Source organism: Leucoraja erinacea, chromosome 25, assembly GCF_028641065.1.
Source record: "Leucoraja erinacea ecotype New England chromosome 25, Leri_hhj_1, whole genome shotgun sequence".
Taxonomy (NCBI): domain Eukaryota; kingdom Metazoa; phylum Chordata; class Chondrichthyes; order Rajiformes; family Rajidae; genus Leucoraja; species Leucoraja erinaceus.
Window position 1 is genome coordinate 10,671,495 of NC_073401.1, and position 16,349 is coordinate 10,687,843.

Here is a 16,349-nt window from a genome sequence, read left to right on the forward strand (position 1 = left end):
AAACAGTGTAAATGGCGTGGGTTCAAATGAGACCCATCTTATCTTTAATGTGTAAGTTTAGGATTTCAAATCAGAAAGTTGGGTCGCCTTGAATGCACTTCTGGAACTAATTCAGTTCATTGTGATCGGAGTCTCAGGCCCTCAAGTTATTATCTTTCCATTTAATGTAGTCATTAAGATTGTGGAAATTAATTTTGTGCCGGGCACAGCACAGAGCAAGACATGCTACTCTGAGTCTTGAGGGAGATGCCATTTTTTACAATCAGGCCCTTTGCCAGTTTTAGACAAGGCAGCGTTTTAATTTAGTGTAGTTTCGTTTAGAGGTACAGCGTGGAAACAGGCCCTTCTGCCCACCGAGTCTGCACTGATCAGCGATCTTGCACATTAACATTATCCTACACTCACGCAGGAACAATTTACACTTACACCAAGCCAAGTAACCTACAAACCTGTACGTCTTTGGAGTGTGGGATGAAACCGAAGATCTCGGAGAAAACCCACGTGGGCACGGGGAGTATGTACAAACTCTGTACAGACAGCACCCGTAGTCAGGATCAAACCCGAGTCTCCGGTGCTGCAAGGCAGCAACTCTACCTCTGCCCAGTTTCAACAATATTCTACTGTTTCTTTATTCACATCAGATTAGCGGGCGAGTTCCATATTGCATTGTGATGATGAGGAAAGCCTATTCAGCCCATCGAAGCCGTGTTCTCTCATGCCTTCAGTTTCAAGTCTTAGCATCCTGTACAGTACAGCACGGTGGCACAGTTGTAGAGTTGCTGCCTTACAGCGCCCGAGACCCCGGTTCGATCCTGACCATGGGTGCCTTCTGTACGGACTTTCTACGTTCTCCCTGTGACCACGTGAGCTTTCTCCGGGTGCTCCAATTTTATCCCACATTCCACAGGTCTGTAGACTAATTGGCTTCTGTAAGTTGTAAAAACTATTGTCCCTAGTGTGTAGGATAGTGCTAGTGTACTGGGAGATCGCTGGTCGGCGTGGTCTCAGTGGGCCGAAACGCATGTTTCCACGCTTTTACCTCTAACGTCAGTACCGATTAGTGCACTAATATTGTTATTTTCATTTATTGAATTTATTTCTTTTGTTACTGCATTTAATAATGTAATTGTTCCATTTTGGTACATATGACAATTAAACACTCTTGACTCTTAATTAAGGTATTGGACTAATAGCATGTGTTCTGCATTGCTGATTTAGAGGCACAAGTTCAAATCTCACTGCAGCACCTGGGGAATTTAAATTCAAGTCTGAATAAATCTGGATTTTTTTCTAAGAAAAGGCTAATCTCATTAACAATTGGCACAAAGCACTGATTTTATTATAAAAGCCTATTTAGGTCATTGATGTCCTTCAGGGATGGACATTTGCCATCTGGACTCATTCTGGCCTGTACGTGCCTTTTAGACTCATCAGAACAGTTGAATGAGATCCAGAAATACTGCCTGACCCGCTGAGTTACTCCAGCACTTTGTTTTACTTTGTAAGCCAGCATTTTGGGTGACACAGTTGCTCAGCGGTGGAGTTGCTGCTTTCAAGCGCCAGAGAACTGGGTTTGATCCTGACGACTGGTGCTGTCTGTACGGAGTTTGTACATTCTCCCTGTGACTGCATGGGTTTTCTCCGGGTGATCCGGTTTCTCCCCACGCTCCAAAGGCATGCAGGCTTTTAGGTGAAGTGGCTTCTGCATAAATTGTCCCTAGTGTGTAGGATGGAGCTAGAGCACGGGCTAGTCGCCATGGACACAGTGGGCCGAAGGGCCTATTTTCACCGTGTCTCTCTAAAACTGAAATTAAAAAACATGCATCTCCTTGTGTTTTCTTCCTAGAATGGACTTGGAACCTCTGCCACACCTGGAAAAATTGCTTGGGTCCTTGAATGGAGTCAAGGGGGGAGATAAAGCAGGCAAGTGTAGCATTTCCTGCGGTTGCTAGGGAAGGAAGGGTAGGAAGGAACGAATTGACAATCACCTACCTCCCTGGTCAATTTGTCCCTTCATACCCAAACCACCCCCTCTCCTGGCACTTTCCCTTGCAACCGCAGGAAATGCTACACTTGTCGCTTTTCCTCCCCCCTTGACTCCATTCAAGGACCCAAGCAGTCTTTCCAGATGCGACAGAGGTTCACCTGCACCTCCTCCAACCTCAGTTATTGCATCCGCTGCACTAGATGTCAGCTGCTCTACATCAGTGAGACCAAGCGTAGGCTTGGCGATCGCTTCGCCCAACACCTCTGCTCGGTTCGCAATAACCAACCTGACCTCCCGGTGGCTCAGCGTTTCAACTCCCCCCCCCCCCCCCCCCCATTCCTAATCCGACCTTTCTGTCTGGGCCTCCTCCAGAGTGAGGCCCACCGTAAATTGGAGGAGCCGCACCTCATATTTCGCTTGGGCAGTTTACACCCCAGCGGTATGAACATTGACTTCCAATTTCAGGTAGTCCCTGCTTTCTCCTCCCCTTCCCAGCTCTCCCTCAGCCCACTGTCTCTGCCTCTTCCTTTCTTCTTCCTGTCCCCCCACCCTCACATCGGTCTGAAGAAGGGTCTCGACCCGAAACGTTGCCTATTTCCTTCAATCCTTGGATGCTGCCTCACCCGCTGAGTTTCTCCAGCATTTTTGTCTACGTACTGTTTAGAGATACAGCACGGAAACAGGCCCTTTGACTCACCGAGTCCGCGGCGAACAGCGACCCCCCCTACATCCTACACACTAGGGACAATTTACAATTTTTAGCAAAGCCAATTAACCTGCAAAATCTGTACGTCTTTGGAGTGTGGGAGGAAACCGGAGCGCCCGGAGAAAACTCACGTGGTCATAGGGAGTATGAACAAACTCCGTGCAGACATCACCCGTAGTCAGGATGGAACCCGGGGTCCTTGGCGCTGTAAAGCAGCAACTCCATGCCGCCCCTGCAGCTATAGAAACATCTTCTACAGTAAACTCTAGAAAATGCCATTTTGCTGTTACAATCACCTACTGCCTGCAGATTAATAGCACACGTCTAGAAATATTGTGGGAGAAATGAGAAACGTGTTTCTGGTGGACAAATGATGTGAAGAACTATATTTTGGAATATATGTTTTTCACTCATTGCTGTCATCGGCAATGATAAAGAAGCTTTAAGATAAGTGCCTGCTTTCATATCAGCTCATTGCAGCAGATGGGAATAGCTGTCTACATCCTTGCACATGAATATCTGCCTCTTCTTTTGATCGCTCTTGATAGCTTGTGTTGGAATGAAGTAAATACTTTTTTTAATCATCTGTCATGAACAGGTTGCTGCAGGCAGCGTGGAAGGACATTGTGGTACTAAACTACTGAATTCTCCAATTTTAGATAAGCTAAAAAAAAAACCCACCTCCTTCCCCTCCACTTCTTCCCATTCTTCATCCCAGTGCCCCATTTAGATTTGAACCCATTTCTCCCTCTATCCCACCCCTCCATTCCCACGACCTGTATTCCTTTTCTCTTTTTGTCCCTTCATCTCTGGATTTTACCCATCAGCTGCCAACAAAAAAAACCCTTGTCTGTATCCACCTATCACTTGTTAGACGGTGTCCTATCCCAACCCTTCTTCCAGGTTTCTCTCCCGACTAAAATCATTCTGCAGAAAGATCCCGACCCAAAAAGTTATCGATCCATGTTCTCCAGAGATGCAGCCTGATCCGTGGAGTTATTCCAGCACTTTGTGTCTTTTTTTGTAAACCAGAGCCTGCTGTTCCTTGTGTCTACATTTCTCCTCTTGCCTGCCGTGGCGTTTGATATAAGAGAATTGCAGCAGGATCTTGATCGGTTGGCCTGGTGAGCTGAGGAATGGTTGGTGGAATTTAATACAGAGAAATGCGAGGTATTGCATTTTGGGAATGATAACATGGGCAGGACCTACACAGTGAATGGTAGTGCTTTGGGGAGTGTTTGTTGAGCAGAGGGATCTAGCAATGCAGGTGCATATTTATTTGCAAGTGGCATCGCAGGTGGATAGGGTGGTCAAAAAATGTTTTCGGCACATTGGCCATCATTCGTTAGAGTATTGAATACAGAAGTTGGGAGGTCATGTTAAAGTTATATCTGATGTTGGGGAAGGTCACATTTAGGGTATTGCAGGTATACACAAAATGCTGGAGTGACTCAGCGGGACAGGCAGCATCTCTGGAGAGAAGGAATGGGTGAGGTTTCAGGTCGAGACCCTTCTTCAGACTGATGTCAGAGGAGTGGGCGGCGCAGAGATAAAATGTAGTTGGAGATAATGAGACTGGTGGGAGAAGGGGGAGGGAGTGGAGAGAGAGGGAAAGGAAGAGGCTCCTTGAAGTTAGAGAAGTCAATGTTCATATCGCGGGGCTGTAAGCTATCCAAGCAAAATATGAGGTGATGTTCCTCTAATTTGCACTGGACCTCACTCTGACAATGGAGACAAATGAAAATATAGAGTATTGTAGGTAGACAAAAATGCTGGAGAAACTCAGCGGGTGAGGCAGCATCTATGGAGCGAAGGAAATAGGCAACGTTTCGGGTCGAGACCCGAAACGTTGCCTATTTCCTTCGCTCCATAGATGCTGCCTCACCCGCTGAGTTTCACCAGCATATTTGTCTACCTTCGATTTTCCAGCATCTGCAGTTCCTTCTTAAACATTTGGAATATTGTGTTCAGTTCTCTGCACCAAATTATAGGAAAGATGTTGCCAAGCTGGAAAGGTGCTGAGAAAATTTACTCTGATGTTGCCAGGACTCGAGGGTCTGAGCTCTTGGATGACTTTGAGCAGGCTAGGACTCTATTTCATGAACGCAGCAGGATGAGGGGTGATCTTATAGAGGTGTACAAAATCACGAGAGAAATAGATCGGGGGGGAAAAAATCAGTCTCTTGCACAGAATAGCGGAATCGAGAACCAGAGGACGGACACAAGTTTAAAGTGAGGGGGGAAAGATTTAATTGGAATTTAATTAAATTTAATTTAATTGTTTTAACCCTATCTACTTGTGCTGCCACCTTTAGTGAGTTATGAACTTGGACTCCAAGATCTCTCTGCATACGCAATGCTGTTAAGGCACTTGTCATCAACTGCACTTGAACTGAAGAAATGGATGATATGTGCTTCAGTTTCTAGACCCGTGCCTGCTGCATTATGATGACATTTTTCTCGCAATAAGCCATCCCTGTGAAAGACATTCAATAACTGTATCTGTTCTGGCCAAAAACGTGAAATTCAATCTTCATGTGATCATGTTGTCTCTTCAGAATCATGTGACATTCAGAGGCTCGAGTTGCAATTTATTCCCATAAAAGGTGGAGCTCTGACTGATTGTATCTTTTGTTACAAAGGCATTGCAGTCTCTGGTGCAAAATGCAATTGAAACAATTGGTTGCAATTACTATATCCTTTTGCGGACAATGTGATATGCAGATAATGGTGTAGGAATGAGAGAAGGGTATGGCGGTGAAGCCAAGGAGGATAATTGATTTAGATTTTTATCTTGTGGTGCTCTAATTGCCAGTCCAGAATGCCATGAACTGCTCAGGCAATTGGACGTCTCCTATTCAGTGCCGGGAAGAGAGTTCAAATGTTATCGTTGTTTTATAATCATCGTTGTATTTTTATCTTGTTCCATCATAGCATATTCTTGTAGAGTCCTGTCGTTACATGTTTTTTGTTTTAATCCCTTGGTCCAATTCAGGGGCGGCACGGTGGCGCAGGGGTAGAGTCGCTGCCTTACTGCGCCAGAGACCCGAGTTCAATCCTGCTCACGGGTGCAGCCAGTACGGAATTTGTACGTTCTCTGCATGACCTGCGTGGGTTTTCTCTGGGTGCCCCGGATTCCTCCCACACTCCAAAGACCTACAAGTTTGTAGGTCAATTGGCTATGGTAATATTGTGAATTAGTGTGTGTGGGATAGCGCTGGTCGGCGTGGACTCAGTGGACCGAAGGCCCTGTGTCTGTGCTGTATCTCTAAACTAAACTAAACACAACAATAAGTTACAAAGTTGAATGAGGATTTGCCCCTGGTGCAGACAGAAATGGAACAGCCAGCTACTGAGTAATTTCAGGGAACAAACGCTGTCCTTAGAGACCAACTTTTGACAGATGCTTTTTAGCAGATAAATTGTTTGTGCTCTTGAATCACAGGCTCTCTTGAGCAATAATCCTGGCTCTTATACATGGCACCTTATCTTGTTGGAAGGTCTTCTATGTCTTGTACCTTGCGTTGAGTGTTTCAAGTTCATATCAGTTTTTAATCCGGCCTCCGAGACGTGTCCAGCGTTACCAGAACGGTCCACTTCTTCCACTGAGGGGGCTTGATACCGGCCCACAAACTTGTCCTCAGGAGTCGGCTAAGGGAGCGGATCTGCCTGCTCCGGCCAGGCCGGAGTTCCAGAGCCCTCACCGCAGGGGGCAAATTCGACCCGCTGATTGGCACAGATGTCCCGATGAGGCCGAGATCGACCATCCCGCCCAGCCTAGGCTTCACGTTTTCTGGGGGACTTCCGGTGTGATTTCAAGTGTTCTCTCGTGATTTTGTCCGGATTAGAGTAGGTGTCGGACTACCAGTTGCCGTAAAATCGGTGGTGAGCGTACGTTGATTTAAAAAAAATTCTGTGATGACCAGATCATTTAAAATTTCCTTTACTATCTCATTTTGTTTTGGATTCTCTGTTCCTCAACTCTTGGATGTACTTTAACGTAGCTTGATGGTAATTTGGTTTTAGTTCACATACTTTTAATTTTTCCTTCACTGGACCCAGAGGGAAATTAACTGCAGTTTAGGCAGTTTGTGTAAACTGATGCAGCTGTGTTTTCAATCAAATGACTCTTACTACTTCATTTAAACCATGATTTTTTAATCCTGTGTTTGGATGGGAATAAAATTATCATTTTCCATCAGAGCGAGATATTAAAGGAAATTTAAATTGGTCTGGTCATCGCGGAGAAAAGAAAATCAAAATACAGGTCCACCACTAATTTAACGACATCTGGTGGTCCCCACATCTCTTCTAATCCAGACAAAATCACAAGAGAACACTTGAGATTGAGATGTCGACACCAGGAACTGCAAATGCTGCAATCTTACTCCAACACTTTGTGAGACACTGACCTTCTGCTTTTGCATTGCAGGTTTAGTTTAGTTTATTTAATTATTTAATTTATTATTATCACGTATACTGAGGTACAGTGAAAAGCTTTTGTTTGTGAGCCATCCAGTCAGAGTAAATGTGGCACAGTGGTGCAGCAGAAGAGCTATTGCCTTACAGCGCCCGAGACCCAGGTTTGATCCCGACTATGGGTCCTTGTCTGCAAGGAGTTTGTACGTTCTCCCCGTGACCTGCATGGGTTTTCTCCGAGACCTTCGGTTTCCTCCCACACTCCAAAGACAGAGGTTGATTGGCTTGGTATTAAAAAACGTACATTGTCCCTAGTATGTCCTGGGTAGTGTTAATGTCAAGTCAAGTCAAGTCACATTTATTTATATAGCACATTTAAAAAACAACTCTCGTTGGCCAAAGTGCTTTATTTGTAATAAGAATAGTATAAACAAACAAACTACATACATATATACATATAGCCCTCGCTCAGTGGGTTTCAGGAAAGGCTTGGGCGTATAGATACATTTTTTAGTCTTGACTTAAAGGAGTCGATGGAGGGGGCAGTTCTGATGGGAAGGGATCGCTGATCGGAGTCAGGAGGCCGAAGGGCCTGTTTCCGAGCTGCATCTCTAAACTAAACTATACATGAATACAAGGAATGGGTGACATTTCGGGTCGAGACCCTTCAGTCTGAAGAAGGGTCTCGACCCGAAACGTCACCCATTCCTTCTATCCAGAGATGCCGCCTGTCCCACTGAGTTACTCCTGCATTTTGTGTCCATCTTTGGTGTAAACCAGAATCTGCAGTTCCTTCATACACATGAATACAATCAAGCTGTCTGCAGTGCACAGAAAGAGGGTATAATATTCAGTGCAGCAGTCAATTGGGAAAGCAGTCGGTGGAGGCATTAATTGCAAGAGGATTTGTGCAAAGAAATTGGCGTATTACGGCAATTATGCTGGGCCCTGGAGAGAATACCCTGAGTGGGGTATTCCTTATGCTTCCTTCTAAACTGTACCGCCTAGCATTCACCTATGTTATAATTCATCTGCCAATTGGATCCCCATTCTGTAAGTTTACAGACGAGGCTGAATTTTGGAGCCTTCCCTCTTAGTGGGAAACTTTGATCCTGCTGTGTGGGGATGTCTTGTTCTATCGTGTTCTGTGCTCTTTATTGTTTGTATGGCTGCATGGCGACCGCACATTTCACTGCACCACTTGGTACATGTGACAAATAAATGTCTCTTGTATCTTATGGAGGTCCTCCATTAAATTGTCATGGTCCTCCTCAGCATTAATGTGCCCACTCGATCTGGAATCCCCCACGGAATTAGAATTTGTCACTTTTGATCCCAGAGATGGAACCACGGGTGGTGAGTTGTGAACATTAGGCCCTCGTCCTGGCCAACACCACCATCCACATCCCGTCAACACTGAGCCCTTGATCCCACTTTGTGCTTTTCCATTCTGAAGCCATCCATCTTACAAATCATTGCCTCATCTCTGGAGTTCCCAATACTAGCTTAATCATTGTTAGAGCTCCTCATCGAAGGCCTTTCTCAAAATCTAAACAGCAAAATACAAGTCTCAGTACCAGTGCCCACTTGCATTGTTACATCATTATTAAATTCAATAAGATTGAAAAAATCTACCTTCCATTTTGAAATCAATGCTGAAATCCATATATTTGATTTTAGATATTCTATTCATCAGATGATTCATTACGTTTTCTTACCATTGTTGTTCAGCTGACAGATCTGCTATTGCTTCGATATAATCTGTCCCCTTAGTTATATCAGCTGTAGAAAGGAGATGCGGAGGAACTTGTCAAGTCAGAGGGTGGTGAATCTGCGAAATTCCTTGCCACAGAAGGCTGTGGAGGCCAAGTCAATGGATATTTTAAGGTGGAGATTGATAGATTCCTGAATTAGTACGGGTGTCGGGCTATGGGGAGAAGGCAGGAGAATGGGGTTGAAAGGGAAAGATAGATCAGCCGTGATTGATGGTGGAGTAGACTTGATGGGCCGAATGGCCTAGTTCTGCTTCTATAAATTATGAACTTATGAACATGAACCTCTTTGTCTGTTCTCTGAAACTAGACCCTTTTCTGATAAAGCATTAACCATCTGAGGCACACAGCATGGAAACAGGCCATTTGGCCCAATTCGCCTACTTTGAGCAAGATATCTTCTCCTTATTAGAGATAAGCTATACGATATCAATCTACTCACAGACACCTGAGGAAAAAATCCAATCAATTTCTTTCACCGATTCAAAGTATTCATTTTGTTTTATTGTAAGTGCTTCATCAAAGATTCAATTTGCTGTTCAATGACCTTCTGATAAGAACCTTTGTTCTCGAAACATCGAGTATCTCAGGTTTAAGGAATAGCTCAGGTAGATCCATCCAATTTTTAAAAAATTGCTGGGTCCCCTTCTCTATTGTTCCCCACCAACTCCCCACCATCGCTGCCACACCCTGGATTGCAGGTAGCTAACAAGGATTGAAAAAAATCTTTGTAACCATACTTAGTAAGCAAGGCTAGATGTGTTGCCACAGTTGGAGAGGAATGTGGAGTTAGAGAGTTGTACGTACAACACTGAAACGGGCCCCCTTGGCAGCAGCAGAGTTGCTGCCTCGCGGTGCTAGTGACCCAGGTTCAACCCTGACTACGGGTACTGTCTGCACAGAGTTTATACCTTCTACCCGTGACCACATGGGTTTTCTCCGGGTGCTCCGGTTTCCTCCCACTCTCCAAAGATGGGCACGTTTGTAGGTTGATTGGATTTGACAAAGATTGTAAATTATCCCTAGTGTGTAGGATAGTTCTAGTATACGGGATGATCGCTGGTCAATGCAAACTCTGTGGGCCGAGGGGCCTGTTTCCATGCTGTATCTATCTCTAAACTAAACTAAGCTGGTCCCATTTGCCCATTTTAGCCCCATATCCCTTTAAACCTTTCCTATCTATGTACCTGTCCAAGTGTCAATGGCTAAATGGGTCTTTATTATCACATGTACCTCGGCACAGTGAATTTCTTTATTTTGCACATGATTCAGCCTCAAAGTAGATATTAGACACAATCATACTGAAATAAAAGAGTGTCAGGTTGTGGATTACACCGAGGCAGTTTGCAAGAGTCACCATGTCTCCAGAACCTCCTGTACCCTTCAAGTTCAGAGTTGTTAGAAATATTGGCATTAACCTGGTCTTAAAGGCCTGTTGTCATGGCGATGGTATGGGGTCAGCGATGCAGTGGTTGTCCAAGCCAGGTGACGTGTCGATGTCCTCCACTGCTGCTCTGTTGCCCCGTGCCACGTCTGTTCCGTTCTCTCATCCACTGTCAACGTCACCCGATCTAATCGAGCCCCAGGCTGTTGCAGGGCCTCCAGGGCCTCCAACGTCTGCTGAAGCCTCGATCCGAACACCTCGGCCTGTGAACTCATCTCCCCTTGCCTTCCGCCAGCCTCCATGCCCCAAGACAAGAGTATCTCCGGAAGTTGAGGTCCCAGCTCACTGGTTTGAGTCACTGGTTGGACTCAAAAGAAAGAGCACTAGATTTCTTCAAAGTAAAGGAATCACGAGTCATGGGGAATCATCAAGTCTACTACGCCGTTCTATCATGGCTGATCTATCTCTCCCTCCTAACCCCATTCTCCTGACTTCTCCCCATAACCTGTACTAATCAAGAATCTATCTATCTCTGCCTTAAATATATCCACAGACTTGGCCTCCACAGCCTTCTGTGGCAAATAATTCCACAGATTCACCACCCTCTGATTAAAGACATTTCTCCTCATCTCTCATCTCCATCCTAAAAGAACGTCCTTTAATCCTAAAAATGGTGGCTGAGGTAAAAGTCAGCCTTAATCTTGTTAGAGTAGAACTGGCTAGAGGGGCCGAATGGCCCATTTCTCTTCCTATTTCTTATGCTCTTCTATGGAGCAGAAGCATTAGATATTGTGGATCAAATTTGGAATGACAAACTGCCAACCTAAGCGAATGATTAGTCAACTATGGTTAATCCTGATTGATTAAAATTAGTGACATTTTACTATATCAGAGAGAAGGTAATGCATTCGGAAACACTTCTTAACTTCTGTCATTTCAGAATGTCACTGCTCAATTAGATCATCGGATGAGCACATCATGATGGTCTGTTTGAGTGATTATTTGACAGATGAAGAAAGAACTTGTCATTTTTCCCACTGAGCAGATCAAATCAACCATTTTGGAGAACATGCTGAAGCAGGTTGCCTTTGTCCTCGGTTTTGTTGCGTGGATTAAAAGGAATGATAGGCACAAAACGCTGGAGTAACTCAGCGGGTCAGGCAGCATCCCTGGAGAAAAGGAATAGGTGATATTTCGAGTTGAGACTCTTCTTCAGACTAATGCCCCTGTCCCACTTAGGAAACCTGAACAGAAACCTCTGGAGACTTTGCGCCCCACCCAAGGTTTCCGCGCGGTTCCCTGGAGGTTCCCAGAGGTTTTTGTCAGTCTCCCTACCTGCTTCCACTACCTGCAACCTCCGGCAACCACCTGCAACCTCCGGGAACCGCACGGAAACCTTGGGCGGGGCCCAAAGTCTCCAGAGGTTTCCATACAGGTTTCCTAAGTGGGACACGGGGGATATGGAAACTAGAGGTATGGAGAGGTGCAGAGAACAAATGAGGGTGAGGGTGGCAGATGTTGTGCCTCTATTCAAGAAGGGCCGCAGGGAAAATGCTGGGAACTATAGGCTAGTGAGCTTAACATCTGCAGTTGAAAAGTTACTTGAGAATATTCTGAGGGATAGCATGTACAGACATTGAGAGAGACAAGGACTGATCAGGGATTAGGGTCAGCATGGGGTTGTAGATGGGAGGTTGGGTCTCACAAAGCTGATTGAGTTGTTTGAAGACATGACCAGAAAGGTTGATGTAGATGTTGCATTTATGGCCAAGTGGAATATGAGATGCTGTTCCTCCAATTTGCATGTGGCCTCACTCTGACAGTGGAGGAGGCCCAGGACAGAAAGGTCAGTGTGGGAAGAGGAGTTAAAGTGTTTGGGAACCAGGAGATCACGTTGTCCAAGGCGGACTGAGAGTAGGTGCTCAACAAAACGATCGCCCAGCCTGCGCTTGGTCTCGCCGATATATAGGAATGATGATCTGCTGATAGAGACCTTTATACCTTCTTTGAATTTATTGGCATAAAATGGCTGAGAGTCCTTTCTGAGCATTTGGAGGTGAGAGATTTTTATGAGAGAGTAATAGGAGCAATAGAAGTTTGTAAAACAGAACAAAAACAAATTGCTTTCCATTTCTCACCTCCTTGGGGACTTGAAACCTTAGGTGGCGGGCATTTTTTAATCAGCAGCGTAACAGTACAATGGTTCAATGGTACTTGTGTAGCAAGGAACTGCAGATGCTGGTTGATACTGAAGATAGACACAAAATGCTGGAGTTACACAATGGGTCAGGCAGCATCTCTGGAGAAAGAGGATAGGTGACGTTTTGGGTCGGGTCAGGTCAGATCTGAAGAAAGGTTCCAACCCGAAACGTCACGTATCCTTCTTGGCATGAAATGCTGCCTGACCCGTAGAGTTCACTGCAGCATTTTGTGTCTATCTTTGCTTCTACGGCACTTTTTGTCACAAGTACCAAGGTACAACTCAGTACAAATATCATTCGCTACACAGAAGCACTTGGATGCATGTTAGATACGCACCTCGGATGCAGTACAGCAGTATAGTAATATTACACTGAGACACTATACAGAGGCACCAGATTTGGCACCATTTTCTTGTCAGGACCGAGCTTGGATAAAGAGAGGCTGTTTCGATAATCTTGTATTAGGTGGTAGTTTTAAGAGAAGGAGCTCATTTAGTAGAACAGATTGAGTACAATTTGGATCTCAATGCTAATTCTATTGCCAATATAAGAGTGCAACCCCCCCCCCCCCCCTTTTAGTGTAATCTAAGACAGTCCATACAAGTTGATAGGTGAGGTTAATGTTGTGTAGTGTTCAAGAGCCTGATGGTTTTGGGGTAGAAGCTCATCTTGAACCTTGTGGCCATGGTTTTCAGACTCGTGTGCCTTCTCCCTCATGATAGGGAGTGAAAGGAGAGCGTAGACCACGCGTGTTAACGTGTTCAAAATAATGACAGAACTGAACACGTGATCTGAACAATGAAAGTATGAATGTAAAGAATATTTTTTTCTAAAATCTAGGAATGCTGCTCACGTACGTCTTTCTTGTTTATCTCCAGTTGTACAGAGCCGAGGGGTCGCGGGGATCGGGGAGAGTGCGCAGAGGTTTTCGTCGCTACCTGTGTACCTGCCGGTGAACTTCCGAGTTCAGAAAGCTGCAAGTTCATTTTTCCTCAAGGAAGCCAACCAGGAAATCATGCGCAACTCCAGTCTGCAGTTCCGCATGGAGCCCTTCTTCATCAACGAGGCCAAGAACCCCCCGGTGATCAACGCCAGTTACGGACCTTACACTGTGGAGCAGGTTGTCCCTAGAGCACTCCTGCAACCTTCTGACATGTTCAGCATGGTCGATAAGTTCACTTTCAACTGGAAGATCAAAGCCAACATCATTGATGACAAGGTCTACTCCAATCGGCCGATAGTGCAGATCTTGTTTTACATCACGGGCCGAGACTGGGATGATTATGGCATCCACGATAATCTCCCCTGTATACGGGTGTATGCCTTCCGGGAAACGAGGGAGGTGAGAAACAGTTGCCGCCTGCAAGGAGACCTCGGGTTATGCATTGTGGAACTGGAGCTGCTGCCCTCTTGGTTTAACCCGTCCACCGTGGTGCCGGGCCGCAAGCGGATAACCGACCAGTCCGAGGGGACGCCGGTGGAGCTTTATTACTTGGTGCAGGACACGGATGAGGACGGTGATTGCGACGCGGAGGACGTGCGCAAGGGCAACGCCATCCGGCCTGGGCGCGAGGACGCTGACGAGACGCTCCACTCCCTGCACCGTATCGGCAGCGTGCGGCTGCGCCAGGGATCCGGCGACCCGCTGCGGACAGAAATGCGGCTGGACAACAACGTCATCATCTCCGTCTTGCAGAGGCCCGTCAAGCAAGGCGAGGTTGTCACCTTTTACGTGTCTCTGGCCAGCAGCTCGCCCGTGAACCAGTTCACACTGCGGTAGGTAACACTTCAATCTTCAATGCTTGTGAGATTGCCACTGTTTTAACAACTGTTGCACTAAATATATCAAAGCAAGAATAATGTCATTTAAAAAAAAAAAAAAAAAAAAAATCATCTGGCTCATTATGGGTGAGAAGAGACTAAGTAGTGAAATCTAAAACTCATCTCAATTTTCAGATTGAAAGGTAATTGTCTTGCAATTAGGCATTTATTATATTGTATTAAAACACTTTATCTCAAGGTCCAGAATTTGGAGAGAATTTTACGGTCAATTTATTCACGAAAAAATTATTTATCTTGTCGAGGCACATTAGAACATAGAAAAGTACAACACAGGAATAGACACTTTGGCTCACAATATCTGTACTGATCATGTGCCAAGATGGATTAATCTCATCTGCCTTCATGTGGTCCATATCCCTCCATTCCCTGCATATCTTTATGCCCATCCAAAAGCCTTAAACGCCACCATGGTGGAACCATGGGAATTTCTTCCCAGCTGTTAGCAGGCAACTGAACCATCCTACCAACAACCAGAGAGCTGCTATCTACCTAATTGGAGACCCTCGGACTATCTTTGATCGGACTTTACCGGACTTTATCTTGCACTAAAGGTTATTCATGTTTTTCCGTTGATCATGTATCTGTACACTATGGACGGCTCAATTGCAATTGTGTATTGTCTTTCCGCTGACTGGTTAGCATGCAACAAAAGCATTCCACTGTACATCGGTACATGTGACATTAGACTAAACTAAACTGTTGTATCTGCCTCCATCATCACCCCTGGCAACGTGTTCCAGGCTCCCATCATCCACAGTATAAAAATATAATTTGCCCCCAACATCACCTTTAAATTTTCCCTCTTTCACCTTAAAGTTATTCCCCCTAACATTGGCAATTCATAGCCCTGATCTCCTCCTTTTAGCGCAAACTGGAGCTATATTTTTACAAGGTTTAAGAATTGCTGTCATTCAAAATATCTTCCGAGACAACCCGTTCTCACGTTATCCAGTTTCAGTTGGAGTGCACATTATGTATCTATTGATTGAAAGCCAGAATTATGATTTATAACACTTGGGCTAAATTATGATGAGCGTTTAGAGTTGATATTTGAATTGCTGGAACAGAAGAGCAACGATCATGCTGTCTTGAGAAATAATATTATTTCCAGTGAATACATGCCTATCAGAAAAGACACCATCAAGTGAAATACTCGATGGAAAATCTATCATGTGCACAATATGAAGCTGCCCTTCTAACTAAATTATTTAATTCACTACCATCATAACTATACACAGGGAATTTCTATTGCAGATTCTCGGCAATTATCCACAGTGAGATCAATAACTAGATAATTCATTTTGAGCATAGAACAGTACAGCACAGAAACAGGCCCTTCAGCCCACAATATCTGTGCCAACCATGATGCCAAGACAAACTAACCTTGTGTTGGAAGGAACTGTAGATGCTGGTTTAAACCAAAGATAGACACAAAGTGCTGGAGTAACTCAGCGGAACTGGCAGCATCTCTGAATAGAAGGATTGGGTGACCCTTCTTCAGACTGGTTAGGGATAAGGGGAACGAGAGATATAGACGATGACATAGTGATAAAGAACAATAAATAAAAGAAATGCAAAAAAGTAATGATGATCAAGGAAACAGGCCATTGTTAGCTGATTGTGGGAGGGTGAGAACGAGAAGCTGGTGTGACTTGGGTGGGAGGGCAATAGAGAGAGTGGGAACGCTGGGGATACCTGATGTTTGAGACATCAATATTCATACCACTGCTGCCCAGGAGAAATATGAGATGCTGTTCCTACAATTTGCATTTAGTCTCACTATGACAATGGAGGAGATCTAGGACAGAAAGGTCTGACCTCGTCTGCCTCTATGTAATCCATATCCATAACCCTCTATTCCTTGACTATCCCTTTGCTGATCAAAAAGCTCCTTAAACACCACTCTAATATCTACGCCACCACCATCCCTGGCAGTGCGTTCCAAGCGCCTACCACCATCTGTTTAACCAAAAACTTGTTCCACACATCTCCTTTAAACTTTGCCCCTCTCATTCTTGGAATGTTCCTTAAGGGAAAC

The 16,349-nt window shown here is 45.0% G+C and overlaps 1 protein-coding gene across 1 annotated transcript in view; it reads left to right on the plus strand.

Moving 5' to 3' along the window:
- Positions 1-16,349, plus strand: part of LOC129709364 (transmembrane protein 132C-like) — a 775,262-nt gene that overhangs the window by 191,962 nt on the left and 566,951 nt on the right. The window contains exon 2 of the mRNA XM_055655664.1: positions 13,348-14,245. Coding sequence (XP_055511639.1) covers positions 13,348-14,245 — 898 coding nt within the window. The remainder of the gene's footprint in view (positions 1-13,347; positions 14,246-16,349) is intronic.